Here is a 23,104-nt window from a genome sequence, read left to right as displayed (position 1 = left end):
TAGATTAGTGGTCACACAGCAGACAGTATTAAGGTCAGTATGGGTTTTCTGGGGAGGTGCGCAGGAGAATGGAACAATACTTCATTTCAATAAATGAACTAAAGCAAGTATTACTATCAAACACTATAATATAAGATTTATTATTGTAAACTTGCACATAAACAGGAGTGTTGGCATTAATAATAATAAAACAGAATGCAGTAAAATAATTTTTGCAGTAATATTTATTCAATGCATGCACAAATGCTTGAGCTGGGTTTTAGGGGTCTTAGTTAACCATTAACCCAAATGACACTCTGGTTTTAAAAGTAAGAAAATTTGAGGCACATGCAGATCTTTTTTTTTAGATTGAAGAATTTAGGGTCAAACAAATATATAAAAATACAAAATCCAGTAATAGCATAAAAAGTACAAAAAACTAAAATGTATTTGTACATACAAAACGACACTAATGTAACATTTCTCTGAATTTTTAGACTAGGGAACTTTATTTTAAAGTAAAAGTACATTTTATACCACTCCTCGTTTCTGACCCAGTGTCTGCTGGTTTAACAGACTCCAGAAGAGAGCTGACACAGAGCCAACACTGTTAGACTGGCACACGGTCGGGTCCTCGGTCAGCTTATGATACCCTTTAAGACGCCTGGAATAGTGGAAAAATGAAGTTAGTTAATGTTCAGGCTACTTTACTTACTGATTAAGTCTTTAAAAACCCTTAAGGAACAGTTTGAATAATTTAGCGGTCATACCAGCCAAAACACAAATAATATTATTCTAAGGGTATAAGGATATATCACTGTATAATTTAATGTGTAACAAATACATCGTTTTCATTCCACTAATGGCTAAATCTCTGATACAGTAAATACAGTAAAAAAATTAATCTTGAATTAGTTTATAATGAGTTACTTATAAGCAAAGGCCACAGATCCCAGCACTGATGCCACAGTCAGGATTCCCAACATCACGGCAATCACACCTGAAGATGGAAACCTGGAACCTGCTGAATAAAACACAGCAATGAAAGAAGTAACTTGAAAAAAGATGCATCCTTCATTTGTCTATAGAAATGGTTTGTAATGAATAGGAACAAAAAACATCCTTTTGTATAGACAAATTGACACTTTTCAACAAACGTACCTATGTTAATATTGACCCTGGTATTTGTGCGAGCCAGGCTGACATCATTGGCCATAGACACGTTGATGCAGAAGATCCCAGAGTCATTAAAGGAGTGTCTGAGGAGGAGTTGACAGTCCGGCGAAGGACTCACAGCATTGCAGATTGTCATAACTGGCACATTACAGTCTGCGTCTGACACCACAGTGCACACTTCAGTGGGAAGACTAAATAGAAAGATGTCCTAAATTAAGTTACATATTAAAAACATATTTAACTCTCAGAATTTTTTTTACAAAAGCTGTCACAGGGGCAGAACCCTTTCAAAAGGTGCACCTCGGGTGCATATTAGTACCTCAAAGGTTCATATCAGAAACTAATTTATATATATTAGGACCTTTTTAAAGGAAAACACCACCGTTTTTCAATATTTTACTATGTTCTTACCTCAACTTAGACGAATAAATACTTACCTATGTTTTTTCAATGCGTGCACTTAATCTTTGCACAGCGCATCGTGAACGTATTAGCATTTAGCCTAGTCCCATTCATTCCTTAGGATCCAAACAGAGATGAATTTAGAAGCCACCAAAAACTTCCATGTTTATTTAAAGACTGTTACATGAGAGGGGGAGTGATTATGTTACTTTGCGCCGAAGTCAAAGTGCTGGAAACTAAGTGCTCTTCCGCCATACAATATAGTTCTCATTTTTTATCCGCTTATGCTTAAAAAAATCGCCTTGTTTATTGTGTGCCACCATACTTACTCGTGTAACTACTCATGTAACAGTCTTTAAATAGGGAAAACATGGAAGTGTTTATTGGCTTCTAAATTCATCCCTGTTTGGATCCTAAGGAATGAATGGGGCTAGGCTAAATGCTAACATATTCACGACGCGCCGTGCAAAGATGAAGTGCCTGCATTGAAAAAAGAATGTATTGTATATGTATTAATTTGTGGTGTTTAACCACAGTGGTGTTTTCCTTTAAAGGCTACTGTCCCAATGACAGCTGTTGTACTTATTTCTGTCAGTGTTAAGTACAGAATTTGTATTAAATTAAATAAAAATCTATAAATTGAAATCAAATTATAATTCAATAAAAAACTATAAAATTGTTATTAAAAACATAATACGAGTGTCATCATTATCATAAGGGTAGCCATTTAAACATAGTGGACCCCATTAGACCCTCATGAATGAATTGGGTCAAGTTTATGTAAAAATTATCACACATTTTGACTTATTTATGAAAAGGCCAACTTTGTTCAGGACAAATGTAGAAACCCAAAAGAGATGGCAGACTTTTCTCACCTTCCTTGGCAGGTGACAATAAAATCAACAACATTGTGCTTCATCTCCATCAGCTCCAAACCATCAGCTACAGACACTTGGACAATCTGAACACTCTCAATGCCCTCTGAGGATATGAACATCATTCATTAAATACGATCCCTGACACATCATTTAAAATAAAAGGCATGAATGAAATCTCACCAATTATTTCAATCTCAGTTGAGAAAGATCCATAGCGGTAAATCACACAGTTGTCTGTGTCCGGCACCTGGCGCTTTGTTATTGTTACATAGGCCTGATCTTCAACGGAGTCTTTCTCCAATATCATCTCAGTGTCTGTGACTGATGATCATTACAATTTAATTTGTTTAGTTTCTTTAAACATAGATTAAATCTAAGATCTAAATTGCAACTTACAAGTCGTTGACTTCAGCATTGCTGTAGTCCATGTTTTATGTATCTCATCTGCATCATTGACACTCGCAGTAGGATTGGCTTCAGTTGGCTGCTTTGATGCACAGGATGGATCCGGAATGGCTGCTTGAATGACAACTCGAGGCTTGAAGGCACCGGATGCAACGTATGTGTGCGTGGTGGTGAGTGCTCTGGAGATTACGGTTCCGCTGCCGTCACCAAAGTCCCAGTTAAATGTCACGTCTGATTGGCTCAGGTATTGGCTGGGGTCATGAAGGGTGATGCTGAAGGCCACAGCTCTATTCTGGATGAATTTCTGGTCCTTTTCGTCTTTGTCATTCACCTGCGTCAGGGACACCTCGAAGGGAATCTGGTCTAGAAACACATTGAAAAATACATTAAAAATTACATTAAAAAAATAAATATACACATTTGTATGCATATAAGGTAAATACTAATATTTAATAAATTATTTAAAAAAAACATAAATAACTAAAAATATCAGGAAAATTTTGTAATACTTGTTAAATTAACATTTTTATATTTAATATATATTTTTATAAAACAAACCATATGAAAATTTTTCCAAAGCCTACATTGTTTAAACTACCGGTAATCTCATTTTATCATTTTGAACATCTTTTTTGAAATAAATTATTATTTTAATATAATTAATTGTATATAATTATTAGATTAGATATTGACACTGATATGTATGTCCTCTTGTCATTGTCAACCCTCACCTGTGATACTGAACTGTGTGGATGCATATCCAATAGGAATGAATTTATCTCTCTTCCTGTAGTGATAGATGACAACATCCATCACATAAGAGCCAAGAGGGACATCATCAGTGCCGATAGTCAGTGATGATGAAGGCCCATCGCACACCTGCCAGTACTTCCCTGTACGCAAACAATAAAACATAGTCAGGTGGGTCAAAACCAAAAAACATAAAGTTCACCTGTCAATGTAAGTGTTTGTTTCCTACCCCAGGTTTTCCATACAAAGACGTAAGGTGGTTTCTTGTCCCTTAGGCTGTGCAGTGGAGAATTTGGCAACACAGTGTTTCCTGCATCTATATTCAAGTTCTCCTCAGGATATACAGGTTGTCCCTCATGAAACTTTGTACCTACATCACAGTTAAAAGGGTAATAAAGCCGTTCTTTTGCTAGAATTTTACATTTACATTTGGCAGCCCACATAAAACAATACTGTAGTATTAAACATAGTAAACTATAGTAAATTGTAGGCTACTATAATATCATTTATTTGAGCAGTTACAACACTTTGTTTTTGGAATTTTACTTCAGTTTACCAAAGTAAATAATAGTATACTTCCTTTGCATTTGTTTTTAATAGGGAAAACATTTAATTCACATTTGTGGAAGGTGTAGGCACGATTGCAGAAGCATACCATTGACTGTGCAGTTCTCGGCCCAAACTACTCGTCCATCAGGCAGGAGTCTTTGGTTGTGTGGAAATACAATGTCAATTGTGAAGGTAATTTTGGCACCGGTCAAAGTTGGTGCGTCATTACCCACATTAAACTTTAGTTCTCCACCTGCAGACGTTAGTGTAAGAAGATGTGTGTGATAACGGGATAAATTATCATATAACATTAACAGCCTGAAAGGATTATACATTATCTCCCACCCGGTTTTACAGGCAAACTTAAAGGGACACTCCAATTTTTTTGAAAATATGCTCATTTTCCAGCTTCCCTAACGTGTAACATTTGATGTTTACTGTTTTGGAATCCATTCAGCTGATCTCAGGGTCTGGCTGAACCACTTTTAGCATAGCTTAGCATAATCTATTGAATCTGATTAGACCATTAGCATCGCACCCACAAATGATGTTACACAGCGGTAAAAAAAAAAAAAAAAAAAATTGTTACACAGCGGCAGTCCCCGAAAATAGTCCCCTTGGTTACTTTACATTTTTGGGCACTGCGTAATATCATTGTGCCTACTGCCGTCTTGTATAGGCAGTAAAGTCCTTGATTATTACGTCAGAATGAGAGTATAGTTCCTAGCCATATCGGCCTAGAAAATCACAACTTTTAATTTTCCGCTGGTCTTAGTGCACGATGTAACTACAAAAGAAGTTTTAAATAGGAAAAATATCGAAACTCTTTGAGCGTGATGCTAATGGTCTAACCAGATTCAATGGATTATGCTAAGCTATGCTAAAAGTGGTACCGCCAGACCCAGAGATCAGCTGAATGGATTCCAAAATGATAAAAATCAAATGTTTATCTCTAGGGGAGCTGGAAAATGAGCCTGTTTTCAAAAAAAAGTGGAATGTCCCTTTAATGCTAGTCCTATACTAAAAAACATGGTTGAGGTATCTGAACTGAAAATAACTTCAACTGACAGATCTTAAAATATGCCAGTGCCCTTGATTTTTCTTAAAATACACACAAGGCATGTTTATATTTAAACTAAGCTTAATTTAACTAAGGCCTAGCCCTGGCTTGTCTGTAAAATCAAGCCTTTATTTTTGGCTTTTACCTGTCCAAGTGTTTCTGTCCCGCGGATCTCCATATTTCCACGCTGGAAACCGTTTTGTATTCCACGTGTGATATGAATTTGAGTTGCTCTTGTCAACATGTCCTTATAAAATAAGAAAACAATATTATTTTTCAAAGGGTTAAATGCCTCTTTAAATTGTATTAACAAGATTAGTGAGCTACAATGGCACAATTGGTGAAAAGACAGAGTCAAAGGAATGTGACCGGATGAAGTATTTGGCAGATTTTCTGCAGTTTTACCCCAAATCCTGCGCATGTGATGGTTTAGCTGCACATGTGACCATACTTAACTGCGTAAGGGAGGGGTTTACTTTGTGATTAAGGCACAAAGCCATGTTTATAATCGATTATAATAGATTGCAGTGCTTAAATTTTGGATCATAAGAAACATGTAATGCTGCTCAAACTTTTAAAAATGAAAGTGTTTCACAAGGCCATAGAACAGTGGCTCTCAAACTTTTAGCCATATGTCCCGGACCTCCCCTCTTGTTTAGGGTGCATCCTTTGGCACCCCCCCAAAAGAAAATTCATGACATTAAACAATCGAATTTGAATAAAATTATACAATGTAGTGCTGGTGGCTAGCCTTCTTTTTCCTGATGTTTAAGAATTTATGATGAATTAATGTTTTACAAAATGTAATAAAACTGCCCTCCCTTGGAACCAAACTTGGAACCTCCAGTTTGAGAACCATTGCCATAGAAGAACCATTTTTGGCTAATTGGTTCCATAAAGAACCTTTAAAATCCACAATGCCTTTCTGTTTCAATAAAGGTTATTAAGATTATGAAAAAGTATGAAAGAAATGGTTCTTTTAAGAACCATGGACTGACAGATACATTTAGAAACCAAAAATGGTTCTTCTATGGCATCACTGTAAAGAACCTTTATTTTTAAGACGTGAAAATGAAAAATCAATGCACACACACAGAGCAATACTTTAGAGGTTGACTTTGGCTACTAATATTTTCAATGCAGTAAATAAGTAATGACCTGAAATAAACTACAAATGAAATTTGTGATCACTGTGGTCATTTGCATCAACATCATAGCCACAATAACAAAGGCAACAAACGCAAAGTAATATGCATATATGTTCACACATAAACAACATGTATGTTTACTTACTTGTTAGGGTCATAGAAAAACAGGTCAATAGTAAAAGTCTTGATAGTAGCTTCATTTTGTTTCCAGCAACTTAATGCTTCAGTGCTAGAGGAGCATCACTCTTTATACGTCCTACATCTCTGAATGTTTAGCCACACCCAACCCATAAGACTACCACAGGCACACACAATACCCGCACATTCTCAAATGTCCAGCATTCCTTGGAAATATAAATGTATTATTTTAAATATATTATAGGTTATTTTCTGGATTTAACATTTAAAAATACTTTATTTCCAAGAGTTTAAAACACTACTGTCAGAAAACAGGTAAAAAGGGCCTTGGTTGTCACTGGGCCAGTACCCTTAAGAAAGGTACACTGTAAAAATTCCTTGTTGCACTTACTTTTCATATTATATTTTATTTTTAAATTACAATTAATTTCAACTTTCTTGACTAGTAAAGAGTTGCTCTAACTTACAAAAATATTAAATAAAACTTAAGCTAATTCAACTTTATTTTTATAGCAACTCCTCACTGTAAAAGTTAAAGCTGCTGTACATACTTCAATTGGTAACATCTAAAACATAGCATCTCAGTTGGAAAAGTGTCTAAAGGTGGTAGATCCTTTCCCTACTTAGCCCTTAAGCTCTGGAATGATTAACCAAAACATTTTCGAGAATCAGACACAGTATATCATTTTAAGTCTAAACTAAAAACATATCTCTTTAACAAAGCATTCACATAACTCGTCTTGTAAACATACTTATGCCGCAATAGTTAGCTTGTCCGGAACCAAGCAGACATTCAACCATTATACTGTATGACACTTGCATTAGATGCAAGCAACACAAAAGCTAATAGGATTTTGTTTGTCTTTCTCTGTCTCGTCCTCGAACCTGGAGGACACGGAGACTACAGACCCAGTTCCTGCTGCTGTGAAGCTCATCACACCACTGACCAACTGGCCTTCCTTCAACGTGATGCCTAGCCGATGTCTCCCAAGCGACCACGGCCGCGTATTTCATAATTTTTTTTCCATAAAATTGTATAATATCAGCTAATAGTTTTTTTCTTCTAGGAGTTTTTTCAACCCCTAGGGAGTCAGCTGACATTGGCTTAAAATTGAACTCTCTTCTATAAGTTACATTATTACTACGCTCGCTAGTACGGTTTAATCTTAGCCGCTGTACTTATACTTTTGTCCTCTGATTTTTCAGTGTTTTCTCCTGCTATTATTAATATAAAGATGCTTGAAACAATTATGAAAAGCGCTATACAAATAAAATAGAACTTAAAGTGAGAAAATTTTAAATCACTTCAAATTTTAGGCGTTACCAATTGAAGTAATATTTTAAGTTGATACAAATTTCACTTTTTACAGTGGAAAGTTGAAATGAAGTTCAAGTCAGAAAATTAATTGCAACAAAGGCATAATATGTACATTTTAGGTACAGATGTGTGTACATTTGTTACCAGTATGTAATTTTGAGGTACTTATATGAATTTATACAAAGGTGTACTTTCTAAAAACGGTTACAGTTAGGGACCTGACGTTGTAGATGTGACATTTTGGGATTAAAATTAGGGTCACATTGAGATTTTTCACATTTTTACACAAACCCAACAGGTTATAGGTGGCCGTAAGCCATTCTTGAAGCAACCCATCATTATTTGGAGTGTGACTTTGACTCTGGGACAGAAATAACATTTTATTATACAAGTTAAAACAGCCAGGAATGTTCAGTAAGGCTTTTATATAAATGACTTTCACATCAACGGAGTCATGTGAGATTAAGGATGACCGACTCTCAGAACAATGGGCACTGTTTGGATCTGTACTCGCATTCAGTGTGATTGTTAATACTGTATAAATGCCCTCAAAACAGCAAATACCATAAAAAGTTCACTTCAGAGAAACCGAGACATTGCTAAATGTGCAAGTTGTCTACTTAAATTACAAAAAACTTGTGTCAATGTTTTAAAAATTACATTTAAACACCTAAAAAATTAAGTTGGTAAAAAATAAAACATTTAAGGTGTTACCAATTAAAGTATTTTAAAAAATGTATCCAACTTTCACTTTTTACAGTGCATTGGCATAAATAATAAATGAATAATGATGAACTAAATATAAATGCCAATATAGCTGCAAGCAGCTATCACCGGGGTCAAGCCAAAAAGGGCACAGCAGAAAGTAAAGTTGACTTCGGATGAGCAGTTTAAAGAGTCTAGGAAAATCTCTTGATTTCAGACAAAACAATATAACAGTTATCAGCAAAAAAGCTGTGTTCTCATTTAGTGAAATCTCTCCTTCTCTTTCGACGAGCATTGATAACCAGAACACTGACGTTAAAATGAGTGGTGCTTGCAGTGGCAATGCTCGGCTCTCAAAACGTTACAGTGTTGTTAATGAGTCAAAAGAGATCACCCCCATGTCTATACGATGTTCTGATGCAGAGATATAGCTTTTGCAAAAACGGTTGATAAGGTATTCTCATTGGTTGCTAGGGAGTGAATTGGCAACCACCAATGATTATACTCTAAGCCATGAAATGAATAATCCATGATGACTCAAGGTTTTAGAAGTAGTTTTGCAGTAGTTTCAGGCAAAAATACCATATTTCTATCTCAAAACCACTAGGTGGCGCAATGACAAAAATGTGCATGCAACCTCAGGTCATGAGTGTATGACGTCTAGTTAGTTTTATGACTATACACTTTAGTTTAGTGAAGAGACAGTTGTATGACCAAAGGGTTGCTTGATTTCACAGGTTTTGTTTAATTATAAGGCCAACTAGTGGTGGAAGCATACAATTTTTTTGTGTAGCCTCAGACTGTGGTCTTACATCAGCGTATCAAATCTGGTGAAAAAATCTCTTTTCGTTGCGAAGTTATAACTATTTATGTGTAAAAAACAGAAAATTTAAAGGTAATTTTTAGTTTTTTGCAATTTTCGGCCATTTCTGATGAAAATTTTAATATAACGCCAATAGAGTTTTTTGTTCAGAAGGTAATGCAATGTTCTTCCTATGGTGTTTTCGAGTCGATCGGAATAACGCTCGCGGAGATATTCGCGCATGTTTCTATTTTGCTGCGCAGGTCTAACCGTAAGGCGAATCCTGGCATGTTTGGTATCGTTGGACTCTGCAACTATTCAAAACTCCATGGAAACAAGTCCCATGAAAATACGTCGATCACAGCCAAAGTTATAGGCGTATAAAACATTCGTCTGGCCACTAGGTGGCGCTGCAACAAAACTGTGCATGCACCCTTAGTTCCTGACTGGCATCTCAGGTACCAAGTGTCGTGTCAATAGGCCTAAGTTTGGCAAAGATACAGCCTAAAATCTGTTTTTTTTGCGCTCTATGTAAAATTCGTTGACACGCTATACGACAACGGATTGGTTTATCGAAATTCTTTTAATAACTTTTTGCCGTGAGTGTCTCTAGATGCTGCATACCGATTTTCGTGGCAATCGGGTAAAAACTCTAGGACGAGTTCGCAAAAGTAGGTTTTACGAATAATTCAAAATGGCAGAAAAATTTTCATGACGGAAACATCAGAGGAAACAAGAATTTCGTTTCTAGGACTTACGGATCAGAAGTTATAAGCAAAAACGTAAGTGCAACTTTGGACTGTTGGTGGCGCTAGCGGGTTTGAGATAGAGACTCCAAAATTGCTATGGATAATATTTGGACTGTCCTCTGTCAGTGTGCCAAATTTCATAACTTTCCTACGTACGGTTCTATGGGCTGCCATAGACCGCAATGGAACAGGAAGAAGAATAATATATAAGAAAAAGAAAACTAACAGATACAATAGGGGTCTTCGCCCATTCTGGGCTTGACCCCTAAATATTGTTTCACTGACATACAAATCAAACAATAAGTTACACATTACAGCTAGACAAAAATGTCAGGAATGGAAAGTTAATCGGGATTACAGCAGCTCTTGTGACTTTTTAGGATCTTGCAAAAAAGAAATCAGGTTTTAGCATTCCTTCTATTGTATGTTCTCATATGTCTTTATTCCAGCACTGAATCCAAAGGCAAACTATAAACTTATTGACATCAGGTGGAAGCAAAACTGTTCGATTTGTATAAAAATCAGTCTTGTGAACATAATGCAATGGGCATGAGTAGAATGTCTGTCACATTATACACTGTCAAATTTTTTTTTAGAAAGACGTCCACATGTACGTTTCTCATAAAGCATTAATTTACAGAGTATATCAACCACATTTATAAAAAGCAGTTCACAAAAATGCAAACTTTAACTTCTGACAAGAAACACCTCGACAATCAAGACCTGAGAGTTCATGTGATACCACTATAACACGGAAAACAGTATGTACATTGGATAAAACGCTATATCTTTTCTTTTTCTGGCAGAAGTACATAGGAAATCCAGTGGTGACATGAATTGCATTAGACCCACACAAATGCCTTCTCTTTAATCTCATCTAAACTAAATTGGTTAACATGCTATTAAATCTTTCTCATGAACGATCAAGCATGAGAAAGATCGATGAGGAGTGCATTATATGAATATATATGCCGATATTGTGAAAAACAAGATCTTTAATAGCTTATAGTGTTTCATAAAATTTCACAGATGTTAGGAAAACGACATTGTTACTGAGGAATCCCTGCTAAAATCTCAATAAAAGAATGCAACATTTATTAAAAAGTGACTCTCACAGTAGAATTTCCATGCTTTGTGTTTTGTCTTTAAATTCAGCAATGAAAGACATGCCATGAAAATCAAGGGATGGAAACAATAACATTGTACCACAGGATTTCATAATCTGCATTGTTGTGCCATTAACTGCATACAATTACAACTAGACATGATCAAGTAACATATCAACACAGTTAATCTTATTAAAGATACCTGCAGAATGATTGCTTCAAAAACAAATTCTTATTCAGATGATTTTTTTATGAATTGCAATAAGATGGCTTATCAATCTCTGTCCCAAATGACCTTAAGAGTAGGGATGCACTGATAATCCGATTTATAAGAATGACATCATCTGATATTGAAAGATACTTAATATTAAAGTATTATGCCGTAAAATCCTAGAAGTGAAGAAAGATGCATTTCTCCGCCCCTTTTTGGATAGTGGCCGTTTTAAACAATCGGCCGATTTCCAATAGTGGGGGAAATGCTTTTATATGCCGATACCGATTATGGGCCGATATATCAGTGCATCCAAGATTTCTGTTTAATCAGTTTGTAAAATATTTGCACAACTGTGACCCTGTCTGTGAACACTGCTAAAGTGTTACAATCCAACTATGAGATTAGGACCATTAACGTTTGATTTCAATCTTTGACATTACCCTACTTCGTCATTATTAAAAACATCAAGGTTATATTTTCACAGAATGTTCTTTACATTATGCAAGATGATTTATGTAAAAAACAGTAAATCACAAAAAATTACTTTAGGCAGGGTCACAAATGTGGCTGGAACATTTTCAAGTATAGATTTGTTCTGCTCCTGTTTTTATGAGGCTATTCACATTGTTAAAAATTGGTCAAAGGGTATAATTTCAGTATTTCATCATCATCATCATCATCATCACATTTGTTTTTGTCAAAATAAATACATGCCGACTAAAGGATACACATCAACTTGGCTGGGCGATTCTCACGAAATTAGACTTATGAGGGGTCATGAAACATTTTGATAATAAAAGTAAATGCTATCAAAATAAGAAGCATACAGTTACAAACATCTCATCATGTACTATTTTGCACATGATTTCAAATGACATTATACAAACAAATTTTGTTGTTTTTTCCACATTTAAGAAGAACATTTTCATTACCGCAACATGTTCATGACTGGATTTGGGTTTTAATTTTTATAATTAAAAAAATCTAAAAAATAAAAAGCTTCAGTGCATGCTATACTATAAACATTTACAGTAAAGAAACATGTTATATTTGGTGATCACTGGTAAATGTAGAGACAATAATAAGGTATATAAATGTGTCCAAGACCAATTTTCTCATCCTCCGCAACAATTTTCAATCATTGTTTAAGCCCTCAAGGAACTTACATTTAAAAAAACAATTAGTTGTAAGGGACATAATTGACTGTGACACTCAAGATGGCTACCAGGTAAGCAGTTCTTATTTTTTCCCTCCAGATAAAAGTTTAAATTTAGTTTGTCATAGTACCTAGACAACTTTTTAATTCTCATTACCAAAACATGAGTTTGTAAATGCATATATTTAATGTAATATCATGTTGCGGTAATGATCATTTTTGATAATCTAAAAATAATAGTTATAAGATTAAGGTCTGAATTTACTATATGTGCAAAAAAAAAAATTGGCTTCAAGGGCTTTTTAAAAAATTCTGATGCTGGACACCTTCTAAATCTGGATTTCGTGAGAATCACCTGGTTGTGTCCATTACAAATATCTTAAAACTGATGTGATGTGTGTTAAAAAACCAACAAAAATGCAATGGCTATAAGCAGGACATACCGATTTAGTGTAAATGAATGAGTGACAATCTACAACCATTTAAAACAATGACTGCATCAGACTCTGATTTAAAGATCCTAAATCTAACAAACATACCAAGTTAGGCATATTCTTGTATTTTGGAGAAAATGTAAAAATAGGTTGTGTGGATTTTCAGTCATTTACAGACTTAATACAATAAAGTTACAAAAAAGACCACAAATATTTACCGAACAGAATTATAACATTACTTCAGTAACTATTCATATATTAGGAACATACATTTTGATGCAAATATGGGGATTTGTATGCTTGTTCTCAAAACATACATGACTTGTCAAGTAAATACAGACTGGGAAGCAGGTTATAGTACAGTATAAAAATAAATGTCTGACGCATTCAACAATGACTGCTAATAACTACTGCTTGAAAAGGCTAATAATAAATACCATAGTCGATAAAAAAGACACACATGTTGTTAGCAAGACTTGAATCCATACATAAAAACAATTAATTTCCTTTTTGCATTCAACTCATTTTAAAGAGGACTAAAACACAAGGTCCCTCTCTTAATCAGTTATACATACCCTTAATCCATTATGCATTTCTGTCATATATAGCGCTGTTATAAAACTGAGCGACATCAAAAATAGTATGTACATTTTTTTTAAATAAATAACATTTTGCTTATTTTTTTGCAATATTTTGTTCTATTTTAACATTATTGCCACAGATGGGTGTTGTGAACAAAAAGGAGGGGCAAAGTGAGACAAATATTCTCCTTTTTCCGACTGAAAAGGAGGTGTACATTACCTTGCTGTCAAACCGAGCATCACAAAAAACGAGATGCACACGAGAAACCCGGGTTATTAGGGAAAGGCTGATTTGATCAGCCACGTGGACGGAAACGATGCAGGGTTTATTTTGGCAAAGGCGGCATTGACGGAGGGGGGTCTGATGGGAGGGGTGGGGGCTGGGTTCCTCCACGAGAGCTACTGCTGTATCGGTACTCTCCGTACTGAGAGCGATAGTCAAATATTTGAGGTTGTGCCGGTTGCACTCCTTGCGCACTCAGCAGCGAGTTCAACATGTCAAATGTGTCCTGGTACTCGTTGGAACCGCCGCCCGTGTTGTGGCCATTGGTGTCGGCCTTGTCCGCCTTGGAGTGCGAGTAGTTTCCCTGATGGTGCGAGAGGCTCAGAGATGGGAGGATATCGGACCCAAGACCCACAGAGTGAGAGGACACGCCAGGAAGTGGCGGAACCTGAAATGAGTTTCTGGAGGACTTGCTTACTTTTGTGGGATGGGTGCCAGCTGAAGGCTCAGGCACGTGAGTCCTTTTTCTGGATGAGGATGATGAGGAGCTCGTTCGTACAGAGTCACCCGAGACCTTTTTGCTACTTGCGCTGGTAGAACCTGAATGTTTATGTGCTGAGGACGAGGAGGATGAAGATGTAGAACTGCCAGAGGATGAGTGGTGGTGATGAGGATGATGATGGTGATTGGAACGCTCTTTGTGTTTCTCTCGACTTTTCCCATCTTCTCGCCTTTCTGGAACGCGTATCCGAACCTTAATGTCCTGTTCAGACCCGCGACCGCTGCCGTGCCCTCCGCTTGCCGACTGGCCAGGCGCAGGAAAGCGCATCTTCAGGACAATGGGTGAGGGGTTGCCCGAGTCTGTGGAAGCAGAGGAGGCCTGTTGCTGGTGATGGTGGTGCTTGTCTTTTCTTTGCTGATTCATAAGAGCCTGGGCGGCAGTGGCGTATCCCTGTTTCACATTGGCCTCCATGTTCTGCAGCTTCTGTTTCTGTGCTGCCAGCTCATCTGCATGCTTAGCCCGGTACTCGCTCAGAGAGACTTTAGCAGGCGCGTGGAGATCATTGGACGGTGGCGGCTCCTTAGCAGGAGCTTGCCAGCGCTGGGATGACGCTGCGGCATTGCAGTCCTCTGGTGGGGAAGTCATAGAGGAATCTGAGTGAGAGGCGGAAAGGCCCATCAGACCTGCAAGCGTGCTGTCAGATGATGCCATGGAGATCATGCTCATAATGGCATCCGATTGGTCACCATCTTGCACCTTCGACTTCTTGGCAGTTTGACCTGCCGCCTAAATCAAAAGAAATTATAGACAATTAAACGGGGCAGCAGAAACAGCACGACCTAAAATCAGCAATTATCTGCTTACAGTGGCCCAAGAAAAGTATATGTGACCAGTCACGGAAAGTAGGGACACAAGTCGGATCTGGGCATTTTGAGTTATTCACAGATTCTGAAAGTGCAGTTTCTAAGCTTTCCAACGATGTGTAACACATGGAAATCTGATAAGATTTGGAGAAGTTGTGGCCATTTGAATATAGGAACTCAGAAATACTCAAACCGAGAAAATCGAGACGAAAGGGACTCTTCTTTTCAGCTGGGGGAGACAATAGGGCTCATTTACATCTCATTTAGCTAAGCCATGCCCCCTGTAAAACCCTTTTTGAGATGTTCTAGCATCATATGTAGTATTTTATGACCAAATGACAACCCGCAAAAATAAACATGACTCTTTTACCTTTGTGGGGATCACAAGTCGAATCCAGTCTGTTTCAGATTATCCAATGACCATATTTGTCCACAAATGCGTATAATCCGTAAAATATAGATTGTTTACATCAGATTTCGCATGAATGTCTGGTAATACAATATAATATATAATCTGAAGACTATTTAAATCGTAACATGTAAGGGTATATGAGTTTACACTCCGTTAAACACATGAACCCGCCTTCAAAGTTTGTATTTAAAATAGGGAAGTAGTATAATAGATCATCCAAACAGCGCCGTCGAAAACGTGACATCCTTTAGAGAGGTTACCAATGGCTCGCTCGTTCCTCCATCAGCCAATGACTTCATGGAAAATATTGATTGACAAAACATGTAGCCAATTATATGAAGAATACAACGATATCTGTGTAACTTCTGTGTGTTTGGACTCATGCTGCGCTGCAAGAACTGACATACAGATGACGTCAAAGTACCGCGAGAGCGAGTCGAAATTAAACTACTGCGTAGGATTTCTTGAAGAGCTCTCGCGGTACTTTGACGTCATCCCACTGCGGCGCCGCATAAAGTCAGTGACGCGGCAGACGTACGATGCGGCTGACTGTTATTTGTTCCGCCCCAGCTTCTTTTATTTTTCTTTTGTTTTGTGCGCCCGAGCTTTACAGTCTGGGGAGACGCAGGCTATAAGTTTGAAAAAAAAAAAAAAACTTAGCAAACATATCTGAGGAACAGGGCAGCGCGTCACTACAGTCACGTGACTTCACGCTCGAGCCGGAAGAGAAGACAATGCTGAATAAAGTCGTAATTCTGCTATTTTTGGACCAAACTGTATTTTCGATGCATCAACACAATCTTACTGACCCACTGATGTCACATGGACTACTTGGATGATGTTTTTATTAACTTTCTGGACATGGAAACCATACATAGATTTTCAATGAAGGGGAAAGCTCTCGGACTAAATCTAACGATAAAACATCTTAAACTGTGTTCCGAAGATGAACGGAGGTCTTCCGAGTTTAGAACGACATAAGGGTGAGTCATTACTTACATTATTTTCATTTTTGGGCGAACTATCCTTATTTAGTAGTCACGCTGTTCCCTTTGGGGGCGGAGGCGAAAACACAAGCTTATACAGTATGTAAATATACACACAGACAATGACGCCCCCCGCTGCACGCTAGAATCTCCGGAAAAACAAGCCTATTTTAACCGAAAAATGTACGCTTTTAAATATACAAAAACTGCTCTCTCAAACATGTGGAGGCTTCTTCGTGATCTCAACTAACAGATTCTGCAATAAAACGAAAATCACAAATTTCGAAAAAAAAACTTTGTTTCTCATTTTCTCGAAACTTGTGCTGCCGACTTGAGTCCCTGGTTTCCGTGACGGGTCACATATGTACATAAGCCAAACTTAAAAATGCATAAAGATTAACATTTTAAGTTAAGCAGAATAGCAAAATTTTTGTTTTACAGTTCAAGAAAATTGCTTTGTTTTCAGATCCATCTTTGTGTGATATTGCATTATATGAACTCGACATGAAATAAACGCAGTTAAACAGACTTACTTTCCAGTTTCTAATGCGTTTTAAGCGGTTGGGTGTCTTCTCCAGGATCTGAAGGAACTCATGAGTGAGGTCTGTTGAATCATCAAAGTCTTTACAACTTGTGACACCATTTTTTTTTTTAAGTACAAAGACGTCTAGGTTACACCCAATAATATTGTGTCCATCATGTTACAAAATTCAGCCATAAACTTTTATCAGAAACATTTGATATTTCAAAAGCTACAACATCAAAATAAACACGCTAGATTTACGTACAATCCAACAGCTCAAGGGTCACTGTAGGGTCGACATATTCCCACCAGTGCTTGCTGTCTGTTGAAACTGGAATCTCCCAGTTGGACCATTTGCAGGCCAGATGAATACAAACGCAGGCAATGATGGGTGGGCTGTACTGCAAACAGAACGTAGTCAAGTGGAGACTGCGGTGTATATCCCACGATCACCGGAAACACAAAAGAAACAAAATACAAAACATTTGTGAGAAATGATGAATGCAATTATTCTGCTAGCAAATGAAAAATAATTATTCTGGCTGTACATTGGCGTCACATGACTAAGTTACATGTTCAGAAAGGGTTTAAATGCAAAAACCTCCAAGCACGTCTGAAACGATTTCTTGTAAATGAAAATTTTTTTAACAGGCTCTAATGTTTAGTAATTTCACTTAAATGCCAGCTTTTTTGGCAAATACCTCCACTACTAAAAAAATCCACATATTTTTGGACAGTAAACGGTTGCAAAATTAATAAAGATGCAACTAGAAACATTACAAAAATTAACGTCAGAATTCAAAAGGCAAAAATTAGGAAAATGGACCGCACAGTAAGGGGCGCTGTGATGCATGTGGCTGCCACATTCGTATTGTATTCATGCACAAGTACTCAGAAGGGACCCAAGTTTGAAAGTTATCCAGGGTCGTTTTTACATTTGTCACTTTCAGGACTTTGCAAAAAAAAAAAATGAAAAGTATTTCTGAACGGCCTAAGTCCAGGATTAAGCGTATTTAAACGTTTTTATTACGTGCAGAGAGCATTTGGTTAAAATCCATCTCATTTTTGACGGAGATGACGTTTAGTGGCTTTTGCATCTGAGCTCTTCAAATATAGTAATGGTCGCATTTCAATCTGATTTTTAGGCATGAATGTATTTATTTTAGGTGGTATGATCAATCTAAATGTATCTTTGCTACGTGGGCTGTGTGCACTAGTTGTATACCGAAACCTTGCAAAAATAGCAAGTTGAAGATTACTACGGTAACATGCTATGCCAAGTACACCCTTTGAAAATGAACATACCTGTTTGTTGCCATGAAATATGATGTTTGAGCCAAGTCCTTACTCGCTGGAACAACAATAACAAAAAACAATCCAAAATATTAAACTACATCACCAAGAAAAGATATTTCTCTGTTTAATAGGGATGCACCGAATGTTCGGCAACCAAAATTATTCGGACTAAAATAGCAACAGAATCATTTTCGGTGTTCGGCCGAACAAGTGAAAAGTCGGAAAAAATGTAGCCGAAAAATGTGGTCTTTGATGACGTGATCGAATCGCAACCAGCGCAGATTTAGAGGTGCAAAAATGCAACATGTTGGTAAACATTTTAAAGTGTCAGAGAAAAGCGCGAAAAAACATACTACAAATTTTCTTATTTATTAAAATCAAAACCTCCTGAACACCATGCAGCGTATGAGAAAGACACAGCGGTGGCGATCCTGGGTATTTGTCTGCTGAACGCACAAGCACGGAGAACGAGAGACTTTAGCTCTTCATTTCATGTCATAAATGAGAAGAGTTACGCAACTGCAGTATGTAATAAAAACTTCCTAGAACCAGTAAAGTCCTACATGACAAACATGTTTATATCGGACAAGAATTAAATAGTTTTTTAACAAAAGCTTTTTCATGTCATGTTCCTGTCAAACCACTTTTAGCATAGCTTAGCATAATCCATTGAATCTGATTAGACCATTAGCATCGTGCTCAAAAATTATCAAATATTTATCCCACTGGAAAATTAAAAGTTGCAATTTTCTAGGCGAAAATCGCAACTTTAAATTTTTTGTTGGTCTTAGTACAAAATGTTACTACAGAAGAGTCAAGAATTAAATAGGAAAAATATCAAAACTTTGGTTATTTTTGAGTGCGATGCTAATGGTCAAATCAGATTCAATGAATTATGCTAAACTATGCTAAAAGTGGTACCGCCAGACCCGGAGATCGACTAAATGGATTCCGAAACAGTAAAAAAATCAATGTTTTTTTTTTTTTTAAAGTGGAGTGTCCCTTTAAGGCAGAGTAATGAATAGGTGTTTTTAATTTTGTGCGAGAATAAAAGATTGAATTAATATCCGTTTAAACAAGACTCATGTATGTGGTCGAATGTAAATGGAACAGTTTTAACAAGTCTATCTGATCAGAGAAGTGATCAGGTGTAAGACCCTATAATGACTGCTGGAATGTTAATCTAAATTTAATTTTTTTTCATCAATATAGTAAAAAGGACATTCTGAAAACGTAACTTGTGCAATGGTGAAAAAAGGCAAAATATTTAAGAAAATGAAAAATAAAATTGTTTAGTTGTTCAGTTTTCAGACTTCGGCTGATTGTTTCATTTTATTCAGCTTTGGCCAAAAATTTTCTTTTCGGTGCATCCCTACTCTTAAAACAAATTATGATGGTCCTTACCTCTCACCAGCTGGGTGCATTTGACTACATGTGTGTGAGGATGATCAATGGTGATCTCAAATGCTGGAAGGAACAGAGAGAGAAAGAGAGGTATTTAGATTTTGGTTAGAACCACAATAAAGGTGAAACACCTACAGATATGCTATATGAATGAGTGAGTGAGTGAATCACAAACACAGGTCCTGTGCTCGCTCGCTCGGACACATCTATGCAAGTGCCTGTGGGCAATTTGGTTACAGTCAAAATATTTTCAAACAAATGACCACAACGGGGACCAGAAGAGAATTCCTGAAAACTACACGTCAGGCAAAACGCTGAGCATCACAGCAGAACATTGGCAATTGTATACTCAAGACTAATCAACATACTGAAAAAGAAATGGGTGAAGTTAGGGCTGGGCAGTATGACCGTATAAACAACAAGTGGTTACATTTGCAAGGCTATCAGTTGGTAGGGATGCATTATGTTAGATATACTTACATTACAATTATGCATTTTGTCCAAAGGAACATTGGATCAAAGTCATGATTTCTTTGTTGTTAACAAAATGCTTTACCAAATGAACTACAGGAAAACAAACATGTCCAAATTAAGATGAAGAAAAAAAAAATTGCTTTTAAGGAGCATAAAGCAAAGCTATTTATTTACTACTGCCAAGTATTACATGCGTCGATTAAAATGAAGATTGTATAATCTTGGTTTTTTTATACTTAGATACATCATCACGTAATGAATTTGCTAAAGGAATTTGATCATACCACCCATCCTTATCATCATAAAAAACACAGGAAAAATTTCACTGTCCAGTTGAAAAAAAAAAATGACAAAAGGCGAGACAATAACAATGTCTCTTTATCAGCACCTTTAACTGTCATGTTGACTTCTGGGAATATGCAGGGAATGAGAGTAAATGTGGTTATTCAGTGCATCTCTCTAATATGGTGATTCACTGACCCATTCTCACCCTTCCAAACTTACCCAGGGTCTGGAGTATAATGCTCTCAAGAATGACCAGGTCCTGGGCTTGTTGCAGGTATGTCTGAGATTAAGAGGACAGGCAGATTACTCACATGGACTCTTGGTCATGGGCTACACGCTCACTCACTCTCATTAAAATATACTGACCCTCTTTGAGCAACAAGCCAATCAGCACCTTATAATACAAAGTATGGCCCTTCAATTAATCAGTATGTGAAAGTGTGACCTATACATATAGTACTGACGTATCATAGGATCTGTACTAACAAGTAAGGAAAGGAAGAAAAAAGATTTTACATTTCCAGCCTATGAGAAAAAAAATGAGTTCATTACAGCAAAAGTACAAAATAATAATGTTCCTCAGACTATGTGGTTACACAACCTGTTAAAAAAAAGGGAATGTTATGATTCATGTTCAGTACTAGTGGTGACAATCAAGATTTGACATTTTAAAAAGCATTTAAACACGCATGTTCTCAGAAGTGTGGATTAATCTACTTTTAAAATTCTCCCCTAATACGGCACCTATAAAAATTGTTACATGACTCATCACTGTAAAGAAACGATACTTACCAATCACATTGTACAAATCAGAAACAATGTAAAATACCTCCACAATTTAAATTCACGAGCATGGAGACCATTCACATCAATACTTACATCACTCCTTGTGTCTGGCGGTGGGTCCTGAGGATGAAGACATGCATGGGCCACCTTGATCACATGCTCCAACTTGCGGGGCTGTTCCTCCACCTTTGCTGCTAAAAACAGGGCTGCGGGGGCAATCACCTGTAAACCCGGTGTCATAGAGAGATGTGAAGAAGCAGTAGACCAATGCAAATACCAATGCGTTAATGTAAAAACAAATGCTAATGTGATAACTTACATTTCGGTGGAAGCGGGTGAAGGACTGGATCATGTAAAATCGATGCATATAGACAATGGCGGTGTTAATTGTAAGTTGCGACCTGAACATCTGAGGTTAAGGATTATAGTGGTTGTAGCAGATCAGCATGGAAAACAATATTGGAAAAGTAAAATCTTGTGCTATTTGTTTACGTCCCATTTAGGGAAGAAAATACATACTTTGTAAGTCACAGATATTCAAATAATATTTACATTTGTGCATTTGGCAAATGTCTCTTGTAGCAAATTTAAGCTTTACATTTCATTAGTCTGTGTGAACCCATGACCTTTGGGCTCCTAATACAATGCCCTACCAAGTGAGCTACACAGAAAATATATTTCTAAAATTACCCATTTTACTTTAAACACTATTGGAATGCATCAACTAAAGGAGAAATAAACAAATTATAAACCTAAGCTGAAACCCTCGTATTGATTCCCAAATTGCAATGTTTCCTGGGCAAACCAAGCCCCTCTAATCTAACACTAAAAAACAATTACATAGTCTAGACAACATACAGGGAATACTACGTAATGTAAACAAATCACATAAACAACAACATAATGTCTAAACAACCGTGGGAACAAAAGTGACACAGGCTGCGCTATTGTTAAGTGGGAGCGACACATCTAGATAGGCCTCGAGGCCTCAACTAAGCCAAAAAACACAAACTAGGACACAAACTTGCATTTTATACGCCTCACTTAAGTAGGTTTACAAAACAAATGCGAATTTAGTGACTTTAGACCCGTTCAAATGTGATAATAATGTAAAAACACAACAGCAGGCATGCCGCCCAAACCGGCTTCAGACTGGAAACGAAACGACAAGCTGAGAAAGATACACGTTGAGTCGCTGTCCCATGTCTTGTAGCAGGTTCGCAGCTTGCTGTCGGTACGAGAGCTCTTTGTCGGGATCGAGTCCCGCTCGGCGAGACGGACTGTTTTCGATTTGTTCGCGTGTAAAATACCATTTATTTCTATTAACCGAAGGCGAAGGGAACGAAGCCGCCATTACTGAGAAGGACAATGTTTTAAAATCTCACTGCGTCACAGGAAGCGCATCATCCACGGCTCGCTGGAACGCGAATGTGACGTGCGTTGACACAGAAATTTTAGTGTAAAAGTAATAAAATTGATTACATCATGCATAGCTTTTAGTAAATTAAAATTGTTGCATTTAGTTTTTACCTATGTTTTTTATCATCCCAATCTACCCCCTGAAAAATGGAAGAATTAAATGTTTCAAAGATTTTACTAAATTTTTTTCTAGTATTTTCTACGTATGCACCGAAGGTTAATGCGAATTATGCAATCTGTGTCTCATCTTTTTATTTTATTTTGTATAATACTAAATATATAATATTTATTGCATAGATGAAACAAAGTCATAATTTGAAATAAAAATTGAGAACTTTGAGCGCTTTGAGATCAAATGAAAAGTAAAGGCCCATTGCTATA

General features: G+C 36.9%; 2 protein-coding genes across 4 annotated transcripts; both read right to left on the bottom strand.

The window, feature by feature from the left end:
- Position 1: 1 nt before the first annotated feature.
- On the bottom strand, positions 2-6,599 carry pmelb (premelanosome protein b). Of its 2 annotated transcripts, none has more exons than XM_065285340.1 (11): positions 6,493-6,599; positions 5,345-5,446; positions 4,246-4,392; positions 3,820-3,960; positions 3,572-3,733; positions 2,832-3,203; positions 2,616-2,756; positions 2,433-2,538; positions 1,141-1,346; positions 910-1,003; positions 2-643 (listed from the first exon to the last, which is right to left on the bottom strand). In XM_065285340.1, exons 1-11 carry the CDS (start codon positions 6,545-6,547, stop codon positions 511-513), a joined length of 1,659 nt encoding a protein of 552 aa, XP_065141412.1. In that variant the 5' UTR covers positions 6,548-6,599; the 3' UTR covers positions 2-510. The 2 variants fall into 2 exon arrangements, with proteins under 2 accessions (XP_065141412.1, XP_065141413.1); XM_065285341.1 differs by having other exon boundaries at positions 910-1,000.
- A 5,601-nt stretch (positions 6,600-12,200) lies between these two features.
- ccnt1 (cyclin T1) lies at positions 12,201-22,690 on the bottom strand. Of its 2 annotated transcripts, none has more exons than XM_065285347.2 (9): positions 22,489-22,690; positions 21,624-21,705; positions 21,398-21,526; positions 20,738-20,798; positions 19,760-19,822; positions 18,365-18,410; positions 17,325-17,488; positions 17,070-17,140; positions 12,201-15,061 (listed from the first exon to the last, which is right to left on the bottom strand). In XM_065285347.2, exons 1-9 carry the CDS (start codon positions 22,656-22,658, stop codon positions 13,877-13,879), a joined length of 1,971 nt encoding a protein of 656 aa, XP_065141419.1. In that variant the 5' UTR covers positions 22,659-22,690; the 3' UTR covers positions 12,201-13,876. The 2 variants fall into 2 exon arrangements, with proteins under 2 accessions (XP_065141419.1, XP_073669080.1); XM_073812979.1 differs by having other exon boundaries at positions 18,365-18,420; positions 19,761-19,822.
- Positions 22,691-23,104: the final 414 nt, after the last annotated feature.

This window comes from Paramisgurnus dabryanus, chromosome 21 (genome assembly GCF_030506205.2).
Source record: "Paramisgurnus dabryanus chromosome 21, PD_genome_1.1, whole genome shotgun sequence".
Lineage (NCBI taxonomy): Eukaryota > Metazoa > Chordata > Actinopteri > Cypriniformes > Cobitidae > Paramisgurnus > Paramisgurnus dabryanus.
Note: the sequence above shows the minus strand (reverse complement) of the source record. Positions and strands in the feature narration are given on the sequence as shown.